The 11,623-nt window shown below is 46.3% G+C and overlaps 1 protein-coding gene across 1 annotated transcript in view; it reads left to right on the top strand.

Annotated features, from left to right (window-relative positions):
* The window catches only part of SMOC1 (SPARC related modular calcium binding 1), a 277,516-nt gene that overhangs the window by 129,530 nt on the left and 136,363 nt on the right, over positions 1–11,623 (top strand). Inside the window, exon 2 of the mRNA XM_019519152.1 lies at positions 7,938–8,109. Within this exon, the coding sequence (XP_019374697.1) occupies positions 7,938–8,109 (172 nt within the window). The remainder of the gene's footprint in view (positions 1–7,937; positions 8,110–11,623) is intronic.

Raw genomic sequence — 11,623 nt, 5'->3', positions numbered from 1 at the left:
AGTGGCAGAGATCAGGCGAAAAGGCAGTGGGGGGCTCCGCAGCTGCTGGGAGGTCTCTGGGGGGGCTTTGGGGGAGCGGGGGCACAGTGGGCTTTCACCCACGTCTCTCGCCGCTCCGGAGCCTAACTGCTAGATTAGATCCTTGGTAGAATTTTGCTAGATTGATCCTTGGTAATTGGCACCTTGCTTTGATTGCATAGTGAAGACCTACCCACAGTGACTGTAGCTCAATAAAGCTTACATATGTACTTCCTTGCAGCTCTAAACCTCATAAAAGTTTGGACGTGTAGCATTGGCATGGTCCGCACATTGCAGAAACCTTTCCCTAGGCTCTCTACTCTTTTTAAATAAAGCAGCCCCTGTTGCTCTGCCCCACAAACACAGTATTCTAACTTGGCTGTTTCCCCTCCACCCAGTTTTTTTGGCTTCCCATATTCTTGATCTGCTGCACCCATTCCTAAATATGCCATTCTGTCAGTGCACCTTAATCCAGAACTGCTTTGCTCTGTCCACTTCCTTTCTTGTTCCTCCTTCCCCCCACTTGGCCAGTATTCCTTGATCAAGATAAACACAAATAATTTAGCACAGATTATGATGTGCCCCAAAGGGGGCTCAAATTGACCACCAAACTCTTTCACTTGTGGGGTCAGACCTTTCTCTGTTAAATAACACAAGTGGTTCCAGCTGCCATACAGCTGCGGGGAGTCTGCTTTCTTTCACAGGCATTAAAAACCCTTTAATCAGTGTTTTGTTGTTTGTCAGCAGTGGTGTTGAGGTGTGGAGAGAAAGAACAGATACTCCTTTGCTGGCAAACTTAGCTTTATTCTTTGTCTCTCCTCTTCTTGTCTTCCTTTTCAAGTCCAAAGAACCAGAAACCAATGGATTCAGTGAGCACCTGTGCAAATGTATTTGTAGGAGGCATTCAAATTCTGACAGATATTTCTGCAAGATTCTTCTCCTCAGAGAATGTTATAAGGAGATGTTGCATAGGGTCATAAGATATTTACGCTTGCTTGCTTATTTAGTACAGTGCCCCACACACTTGATTTTTGGTGTGACCTCTACAAGTTACCAGAATATAAACTAATAATGTAGCTTTCTTGCTGTTGATTTTTCCCCTTTCCTTACTGAGTGATATTTTTTGAAAGGACACAGGCTTGCAGTCTGATCTGTTCTTAAAGTGGAGTTAAAAGTTAGTTCTGGGTACTGTTTCTGCCCTTGTAGTATCTTGCCATTTTGGAGGTTGGGGAGTGGGGGGTGCATAACAGTCAAGTTTTCCTTTCTGATGTCCCTGCTCTGTGGAGAAAAAATGACAATCAGGACACTAACTGTTTATGGTGGTAGGGAAGGGTTTGGGGGTGGGGGAGCGGGGAATCGTCAAGAGGCAGCACTTCGGGTGCCCTCTGGTTTTCAGAGTAAACAAAACAAGAGGTCAGAAAAGTGAATTTCTTTTTAAGTCCATTAATGTATAGTTGGGTTGATCTTGTTATAAAAGTAGGGAGAGAATTTCAAATGAAAACATGATTTAACATCATATATACCCTCTGCTTCCTGGATTAAGACTTGGAAAGTGCTACCCTTCTATCAACCTATGAACATACAGGTTTGCAAGCCCTCATGTACAGTCAATACCTAGCACAGTCCTTATTAGGAGCCTCTTTGATATGCTTTCCCAATAAAAGTCACAAAGTCTGTCTTCTGTTAGATTTATGATCCTCAAAGTTCACAGAAATATGAAGATCACAAGCTTTGACTATGGTATTAAGCTTCACAGTACCAAATGTTAAGGTAGCAAATGCATATTACCATTGTACCTGTGTTTCTGGACACAAGGATCTAGTTCTGGTTACTCCAGAACCAAACAGTAGGGCTGTGCAAAATTTGGCACAGCATTTCATTTCGAAGCTGTTTCGAGCTTGAAACAAAAGCCTTTGAAATGGCTTTGAAACGAAACAAAGGAACTCAAGACCTTTTTGAAACCAGGCTTACTGGCTTCAGTGCTGATCCCAGCTAGCAGCACCCACCTCTTCTCATCCAGCAGGCAGATTGGGGGCCCACATCCCAGGGAGGACGCTGGCACAGCCCCCGCAGCCCTCCCGGGGGTGCTGACAGGCCCCCAATCTGCCTGCTGCGTGACAGGAGGCTGGTTCTGCTACCTGGGGCCAGCAGCAGCCAAGGCCATTCCTAGGGGGCGGTGAATCGGGCTAACCACCTGTAACAGGTCGCCCTCCCCAGCGCCACCTTCCCTGTTAACCCGTGCCTTACATGGGGTGCCCTTGGAGTCCTATTTAAGGTTCTTATGTTCCACTCTCTACTCGTCTGCCGTGTCTTGATGGAAATTATTATGCTGATGTTCTTGTAAGCAGGAGACTGCCTGTTTTATTTCATATGTTGGGGCCTTTCGCCTCCACGGGCCTTGACCCCAGTCTTTCTCTAGCTAGGCCTCCCTGTCTAAACCCACCAAACGGGGTTCAGCTTTGAAGCTCTGGCCTCTTTTGGTGTCTTGAGGCTCATAGCCCTCTTTTCTGCTCCAATCTGGAGTCCGGCCTCCCTGGCCTAGAGGCCTGGCCACTGGCCCCACAGCCAAGTTCAAAGCTGGGGAACGGCTTTGAACTTATCATCTCAGTGCAAAAAAACCCCAATAAATAAAATTGCACCTCCGGTGCACCAGACCACCCCAGACTTTTAAGTTTGCGCCTTCTTGCTTTGGGGTTTGTGCCCCCCACAAAAGCCGTGCCCTCGCTGGTGCTGGGGTTTGTGCCCCCCACAAAAGCCGTGCCCTCGCTGGTGCCGGGGTTTATGCCCCCCCCCCCCCCCAAAAGCCACGCCCTTGCTGGCACTGGGGTCCCCACTCTGCCCAAAGATTTTATAGTCCTGGCCTGCCCCTTTCGGTCAGCTCACTAGCTGGCCAGGCTCAGCATTAAACCCCTTCCTTACCAGCACTCTGTGCCCAGAAAGTTCTGGCCTTTAAAGGGGCCAACCTGTCTTCGGGTGACAGGGCTAGGGTTCCCTGTTACACCACCCCAGGCCCCATGCTTTGGGGGGGTCCACAGAGCAAGGCAGAGTGTCCATGGGGTCTCTATCTGGCCTCTCGCTACCCCTTGCCCCCCCCAACTGCTGCCACTGTCAATGGTGGCCGTGGCTTGGTGATGCGGCTTTGCATTCAGGGCACTTGGGATTGGGGGGTGGGGGCAGTCCCTGCATGAACTGATTTGCCCCTGGCCCCACACCTACCTCGGGTCAGCTCTGACAGGGTGTGGGGCCTGGGGCAAATCAGTTCCTGTGGGGATCTGCCTGCACTCTGGATGTGACAAAGCCACTGCCAGTGGTGGCAGCAGCAGGCGGGGTAGTGAGCAGCCGGACGCGAAGCCAGCAGCAGTACCGGTGGTGCAGAGTCGCCATAGGCACTCTGCCGGGCTCTGGGCCCCCCAAAGCATGGGGCCCGGTGTGGTCACCCCGATTCATGCCTGCATTCCCCAGGGATGGCCCTGGCTGCTGCTGGCCCCAGGTGGCAGAACCAGCCTCTAGTCATCTGGCAGTCAGGTATGGGGCCTGTCCACACCCCTGGGAGGGCTGCAGAGGCTGTGCCGGAGTCCTCCCAGGGGTGCAGCCCCCAATCTGCCAGCCGGATGACAGGAGGCCAGCAGCAGCAGTGATCTTTCCAGCTCTGGGTGCGGGCTGCGCCCAGCATGGGTTTGTCATCTGGCAGGCAGATCAGGGGCCCACAACCCTAGGAGGACTCTGGCACAGCCCCTGCAGCCCTCCCCGGGGGTGCGGCGAGCTCCCAATCTGCCCGCCTGATTCCCCATTGTAACGACAAAACAGCATTGTAACAGCCAAAGAGTTTCGATGAAACAAAGCGGAACAGTGCTTTCAAAACTAAATATAACACTGTTCCATCGAAACAGAAGTTGAAGCAGAACGGTGGTTTCGCACAGCCACACCAAACACATTCTGTGGCCTTCCCAGATTTAGAGCGAGCCAAGTACTCTGCTCTGTCAGTTAAACCAATAGTGGCCAGTGATCTTCTCCTGTCAGTCTTCAGGAATCCTAGAACAGCTGTGTATCTCGTTCCGTATATTCTGGGATGGGGATAACTTAAAACCAGTAATGTTAAGCTTCATGAAGTGCTCTCTTGGGGCAAGTGATATGTTTCCATCATTTGGGGAAGAAATGGCTGAAAAATTTTCAAAAGTTTGCCCCAAACCTACCAGTGACTGTTGTTGAGCAATATGCTCAATATATCTGCTACATCCCATGTGGCCAGAAGCCTACTTCAGCATCGATGGCTCATTCCCTTCTTAGTTTTTTTGTAGAGACTGCTGAGAAAGGGAATAGCAGCTTAATGACAATGTTGATATTTAAAATGCAAAGTGATAGCAAATATACCATGAGATATACCTCCACTATAGGATTGTGTATAAAGGATACTAGACCTGTTGAGTCTGGCTAAGATGATAAGGCACCTTGATAAATATCCAGGCATGATTTCTTCCATTATTGGCTGTGGTAATGACTTTCATAATGTGAAGAGTTAGCAATGTCAAAGATGTATCTGCGAGCATCCACTTCTAGGACTCTCTGTTCATCATTTGGACAGTATTAGAGGCGGCAGGTGAAAGAATCCACAGCTCTTTAGTAGATCCAGTCCTTCTGGTTATGCTGTTTTGATCAAATTGAAAATCCTTCCAACACAGATCAGACAGGCTTTATATGTGAATGTGATTATAGGTTCTTGGCTAATTAATGCAGACTTTTCAATGTAATCCACTTTTTGAACAAAACAAGTACCATCTTGTATAATTACTTAAACTCCTTGGCAAGGTAGAAGTGGTATCTTGGATGCCTGGGAAGTACCTAGCATGCTGTGTGGGTGCTACTTTAATTTAAAAAATGTTGAAAAGATTTCATTTTGTAAAGTGATGTTTGGCTGAATTCTGGTAGGTGAGAATTTCATAGACTGCATTGGGACAGTTGGCGTGTTGTCTCGAGTCTCACTATTAATCATTGTCAAACTGTTCTTCCCTTTTGCTTTATAGGAGGCACCCAACTGGGCTGTTTCCTATTCCTCAAGCTCTTCATTTTTAGCTCCGAGTTAAACCATCTAACACTAAACCCAGCTCTGTGCAGATAGGTTTTGTAGTGGGCAGAAACCTGTGTGTTTAGCACTGTCTTCAGTAAGAGCTGCTGTAAGTTTCAGCAAGTTCTCATGATACAAACTGAGGGGTTTTTTGTTCTGCAAGTCAACAGCAATATCCTTTGGTGACAGACACTAACACCATTATTTTTAGTTTGTGTTCTGGAGGTATTCAGTATCTACAGCTCAGTTTCTAACATGCAGGGTTTGCAAACTTATAGAATCTCATGCCTCAAAATGAGTTGTGATGATGCTTCCTTTTTTGAAATATTTAGTGCTTTTTCACACTAAAGTCCTGAAACTCCTTTTAAAAACATTTTTATATAAAAGATTAGGAGTTCCCCATTCAGGGCCTCTGACATCACAATTAATAGGTGTGTCAATCCCTCTAGTCCTATATAGCTTTTATTTCTGGACCTATTTAGCATATCAGACTGTTTTGGCTTTGGAAAATTTAGCAACCCAGTAAGCAGAGATAAAACGATACCAATCAAGAGAAATACAAACTTATCTATTGCACTCGGGTCTCTGACATACAGATAAATCTGGTCTTACATTACAGCATTGTAAAAAGGTTTGGGCCATATATAAGCACAGTCAAAACTACCTTTAAGATCAAAACTTCTCAATTTCCGCAGGTGGGATGGGCATTCCAGGTTATAGGATTATTTAAAAAAACAAAAAAAAACCCCAAACAAACCCAAAAACATCTTAATAATAACTTTTTATTGTGTTGCCACCAGGCACTTTGGCAAATCTTTGGATAAACTCTTCAAAACTTGCCTCAGTCAGACTGAAGTAAGTGTAGATTTTGCTTGCTTTTGCCAACTGTTGTGTTTTCAAGGTTTCCAGTAATGTCTAAAAATGGCTTAACAGTATACAGAAAAATTTGATAAGGTTATATGAATATTACTTTATGGTTGTTTCAAAATGGCAAGATATATTTCAGAGGTGAACTTTTTTGGAGTGGTAAAAACCAACGCAAAGTAACTCCAGGCAGTGCTTTTTTTTAATAGCTTTTTTTTCCCCTCGAAGCATAAAACAGGCAGCTTTGTAGACAGCTGTAACACCAAGGTGATTATGGTGATGACTCACACTTCCCTGTAAGGCATCCAGCTATCAACACATTTGGAGAGCTGTACCTTTGTATATGCAAGGAGAGTGTCAGTCAGTGCCCAGTTGCCAGCTCTGAACTGCTGAGCTCATAAGTGCTTTGGCAGGAAGCTGGGATGCTGTTGCTAAGAAAGGAACTTTGATTCCCCGGCTTGAGTGGTTTAGCAGGTGAGTGGTTAGCAGTAGAGGTAAGGGGTCTTGAAGGGAAGAGGTAGTTTAAATTGAAGATGGGGAAAGGAGGAAAGCTCAACCTGGTCCCACAAGAAGTTTTCTTTTCAGGAGCCCCAAGTGGAATTTAGCTGCAAGATGATGTTCAGATTTTGTGTTGTAATAAAGGCCTCACTATCTACAACTCTGGAATGTAGAACGGGAGCTGGGAGAGAGTCACTGAAAAAGCAAAAAGAGACTATAAATGCTTGGGCATAACTACCTAGTGTACATCTAAGTTAGTGGTTATGACAGGGGACTGGCAGTTGATGTTGCATTAATATGATCAACTTGGAGGAAAGAGCCCGGGATAGTTGTAAGCAGTTCAGTAAAGACCTCTGCTGAATGGGCAGCTACAGTTTTTAAAAAGGGGACCAAATGTTAAGGTTCACAAGGAATAGGATGGCCATAATGTGGGAAATATCACATGGTTGTGTAAGCCATTGTTTTAGCCAATTCTGGAATGCTGTACATACTGTGGGACACCACATATCTAAAAGGGATTTAGCAGGACCAGAAGAAAAAGGAGAATAATTAGGGGTATGGCAAATCTTGGGGAGGCAAGTAGGGAAAAAATTGGGGTGGTTACCTTAGAACAGGGATATCAAGCATGTGGCCCACAGGCTGGATCTGTAGAGCCATTTCACCCAGATCGTAGGGCTTTTGGATGGTCTGGAAATTTTGGCAAGGGAGCATTAGAAGTATGTAGGGTAACAAACATAGGTGTGTGGGGGGCAGGTGGGGGCTGTCTCAAATGTCAAGAACATGGGGCCATTCAAGGAAACTAAAACTGACCAAGGGAAGTACTCTTTCACACACCATGTAACTGAACTATGTAAATAACGGGGTGTAATTGTCAGCTTTATGGATTGTCATTGAAATAGAGAACTTAACAAAACCCCCGGGGCAGACTACCTATAAAGACTGTGAGAGCATCCAGAGAAGTTATAGCTAATTTTATTTTATAATAAAATAATAAACTTCCTTTTGGAAAGTAGATAGACATCCATGTGACTCACAGAAAGCAAACTACTAGAAGAAGAGTTTTTTGAGGACAGATCAGTTAACTTACTGCAGGATTCTTTGCACCACTTTGTTGGACACATCTGGAGCAGGATACTCCTGCAGTCAGAGCTGTGGTTGTTCTAGCCCAGAGTTCTGCTTCAGTAGAGCAAGTACTGTGTTGGTTTCATGGTTTGCTTTATACCTCTTTGTGCACACTGTGCTGACTGAGTAGTGCCGTTCAGTTCAAGAGAACTGAATGATGGGACCTTTAATTGATTTGACTTTAAAATGAAGTGTATTAAGTCAAATCCCCCATTGGTCAATGTTGACACGGTAGTCGATAAATTAAAAAAAACAAAAAACTGTTGTATATCGCTGTTGTCTTTAAAATAGTCCTGGGTTAACTTAAGAAACAAAATCAAACCAAGTATTTTTGTCTTCCTCCCCTTCTTCCTCCCCCTCTTACCTCCTTCAGTTTTTAATAAGCGACCGTGACAGAGATCCTCAATGTAACCTCCACTGCTCCAGGTCCCAGGCTAAACCCCTCTGTGCCTCGGATGGCAGAACTTATGAGTCAATGTGTGACTACCAACGAGCCAAATGCAGGGAATCGAGCCTGAGTGTAGCACATCGAGGTAGATGCAAAGGTAAGTGAATGTCACAATAATTATACTTTGAGGTGGGGGGAGAGAGGAGGTCCGCTATCTTGTTCTAATGCTGGAATTTGGTTTTCAAAGGAACTGTCCCACTAGAAAACTTTGACCAGGTCCTGGTTCATAAGCATCTTAAAATAGTCTCCTAATAGAAGATATCAGGCCAACTTCATTATAGTTGTTGTGCTTTGCACACCTATGATACCATGCTGACACACATGAAATTTGTCCTGTGTTCTTTTTATAGAGACTATACAGGAGTCTTGAATTTTACAGGTGCTATCTTAAACTCTTAATGTCACCATCCTTCCTAAAATCTCTTTCACTATAGACAGGTGAACTCCTGCCTCCATTCAGTCCTCGATGCTAACTTCCGTTGCTTTTTGGTTTGAAAAGCCTAAACGGATGCTTTTGTCTTCTCTCCCCCTTAGCTATCCTTCATCTTTGGTATAAGGTACCAAGAAACATTATTCATCATCACCTAGCTGTCTGAGGTCTGGGTTCATGGTTGGGATTTCCGGATGCTATGCTAATACTAACACTACTGGTGATTTGAATGAAGCAATGTGGAAATGTCCTTGCAATTCCTCCTCCCATTACTGGATTTGAATGTAGCTTTGATAAAGCCACAAAACATATCATGTGCTGTTTTGGTAGAATAAAGCATTCTTTATGGTCAGGTTAAATAACTGCTATTGACCCATGTAGATTGGGTACTATTATCTATTGAGATACAGAAGACAAGATGCAGTCCTTTTGGACATCAGATGTACTCCGTACCTCTATGCGGTAGTGGGATCAAAAATGTACTCCCAGTTGAAGAGGACGTGAATGTTGCTGTCTCATTGCTAAATAAAATTCTAGCTGTTGTTCACTTTGCATCTGGAGACATTGCAAACAAACTGGTGTCTAAAGATTTGCTTTTCCAGTCATTAGAATACAGGCACTATTGGAATGGAACATGACAGCTAATTTATGGTATACAGCAGTGCTAAATAATGACTCCAAGATCCCTTTCCGTCTCTGTGCTTTCAAGAGGGGAACTCCACAGCCTGTATGTATGCTGTGGATTCCTTCTCCCAAGGTGCAGCACCCTGCATTTGTCTACATTGAACCCCATCCTATGCTCATCTTCCCGCTTTTTATTACTTTTTCTTTATTCAGACACCTAACTAAAAGTAGCTTGTGAGAGAAAGGCAGCACTTTTCCTTTTTCTTTATTACTTCTTCTTTATTTCCTATTTCTTTATTACTTCTGCATCTTCTGGATTTGATAAGTTCTTTACAAGTTAAATACTTTCCTGACAGCTATTACTGCAAATGCAGCCCAGTATCTGGGTTTTCTGCCTTTACAGCAGCACAGGAATGATGATTTTTCATTCAGAGCTTAGCTAATGTATGAGACAAATTAGGATGTTAGGTAGGTAATTGTCAAGCCTCCTCTTAAAGACCCCCAAGGTAGGAGCCAGCACCACTTCCCTTGGAAGTTGGTTCCAGATCCTAGCCGCCCTGACTGTGAAGTCATGTCTTCTAATGTCCAGCCTGAACCTACTCTCAAACAGCTTATGGCTGTTGTTTTTTGTTACTCTGGGAGGTGCTTGGGTGAACAGGGTCTCTCCCATTCCTCGCTGGTCCCCCCCCTGGTAAGTTTGTAGACGGCCACCAGGTCCCTCTCAGCCTTCTCTTATGAAGGCTGAACAGGTTCAGGTCCCGTAGCCTCTCCTCATAGGGTCTGCCCTGCTGTCCCCGGATCATGTGGGTGGCCCTCCTCTGAACCCTCTCGATGCTGGCCACATCTCTCCTAAAGTGCGGCGCCCAGAACTGGACGCAGTACTCCAGCTGCGGCCTGACTAGTGTCGCATAGAGAGGGAGGATCACCTGCTTGGCCCTGCTTGTGATGCATCTGTGGATGCATGACAAGGTGCAGTTGGCCTTCCTGACTGCATCCCCACACTGGCGGCCCATGTTCATTTTGGAATCGATAATGACTCCAAGATCTCTTTCTGTCACTGCTTTCGAGAAGGGAGTTCCCCAGCCTATAGGCATGCTGCTGGGTCTTACCGCCCAAGTGCAGCACCCTGCACTTGTCAGTATTGAATCCCATCCTATTCTGATTCTCCCACCCCTGTAACCTGTCCAGGTCCAGCTGTATCCTGTCCCTCCCTTCTAGCATGTCCACCTCACCCGAGATCTTGGTGTCGTCAGCGAATTTGAACAGGGTGCTTTTCACCCCCTTGTCCAAGTCGCAAGTAAAGAGATTGGAAAGTGCAGGCTCAAGGACCGAGCCCTGGGGGACCTCACTGCCCTCATCCCTCCAGGTCGAATATGACCCATCCACCACTCTGGGTGAGGCCCCTTAGCCAATTTGTGACCCATCTGACTGTGTAGGCATTAATGCCACAGTTGCATAGCTTTTTAATGAAAATGGGGTGGGAGACAGTGTCAAAGGCCTTTCTGAAATCCAGAAAGACTACGTCTACCACCTGCATCCAAGGATTTTGTGACCTGATCGTAGAAGGCCACCTGGTTGGTCTGACAGAACCTGCCCCTAATGAACCTGTGCTGGTTGCCCCTGAGCATTGTCCCCCCTGCTGATTCTTCCCATGTATGCTCCTGGATAATCTTCTCAAAGAGCTTCCCCAGGATCCAAGTAAGGCTAACAGGCCTGTAGTTGCCTGGGTCCACCCTCCTCCCTTTTTTGAAGATGGGGACCACATTGGCCCTCCTCCAGTCATCTGGCACCTGGCCAGAGCACCACGAGTGCTCATAAGGCCATGCCAGGGGCCCCTCGATAACCCCTGCCAATTCCCTCAGCACCCTGTGGTGGAGAACATCTGGACTTTTTGATCTGAACACGTCCAGTCCCACCAGAAGTTCCCTAACTCGGTCCTTGCTGACCCTAGGCCTGGCGGAGTCACTCCTGAGTCCATCCTGAATCTTAGTGGAGGAGTCCTGGTCATAGTTTCATAGTAGCTAGGGTCAGGAGGGACCTGAACAGATCATCTAGCCTGACCCCCTGCCACAGGCAGGAATGAATGCTGGGTTGAAAAGACCCCAGACAGGTGATCTTCCAACCTCCTCTTGAATTTGCCCAAGTTGGGGCAAGGACCACTTCCCTGGGAAGTTGGTTCCAGATTTTGGCCACCGTAACTGTAAAAGATCGCCTTCTGATCTCTGACCTAAACCTATTCTCCATCAGCTTATTACCATTGTTCCTCATCACCCCAGGTAGTGCTGGGGAGAAAAGGGCTCTACCTATTTGCTGTCAATCTCCCCTGATGAGTTTGTAGGCAGCCACCAGTTCCCCCGTAAGCCTCCTCTTGCTGAGGCTGAACAGGTTCAGGTCCCTCAGTCTCTCCTCGTAGGGCCTGTCCTGCTGCCCTCTCACCAAGCAAGGTGGCCCTCCTCTGAACCCTCTCCAGGTTGGCCACATCCCTTTTGAAGTGCAGCGCCCAGTACTGGATGCAGTACTCCAACTGCGGCCTGACTAAAGTTGCATAGAGGGGGAG

This window comes from Gavialis gangeticus, unplaced genomic scaffold (genome assembly GCF_001723915.1).
Source record: "Gavialis gangeticus isolate Ggan-Ray unplaced genomic scaffold, GavGan_comp1, whole genome shotgun sequence".
Lineage (NCBI taxonomy): Eukaryota > Metazoa > Chordata > Crocodylia > Gavialidae > Gavialis > Gavialis gangeticus.
Note: the sequence above shows the minus strand (reverse complement) of the source record. Positions and strands in the feature narration are given on the sequence as shown.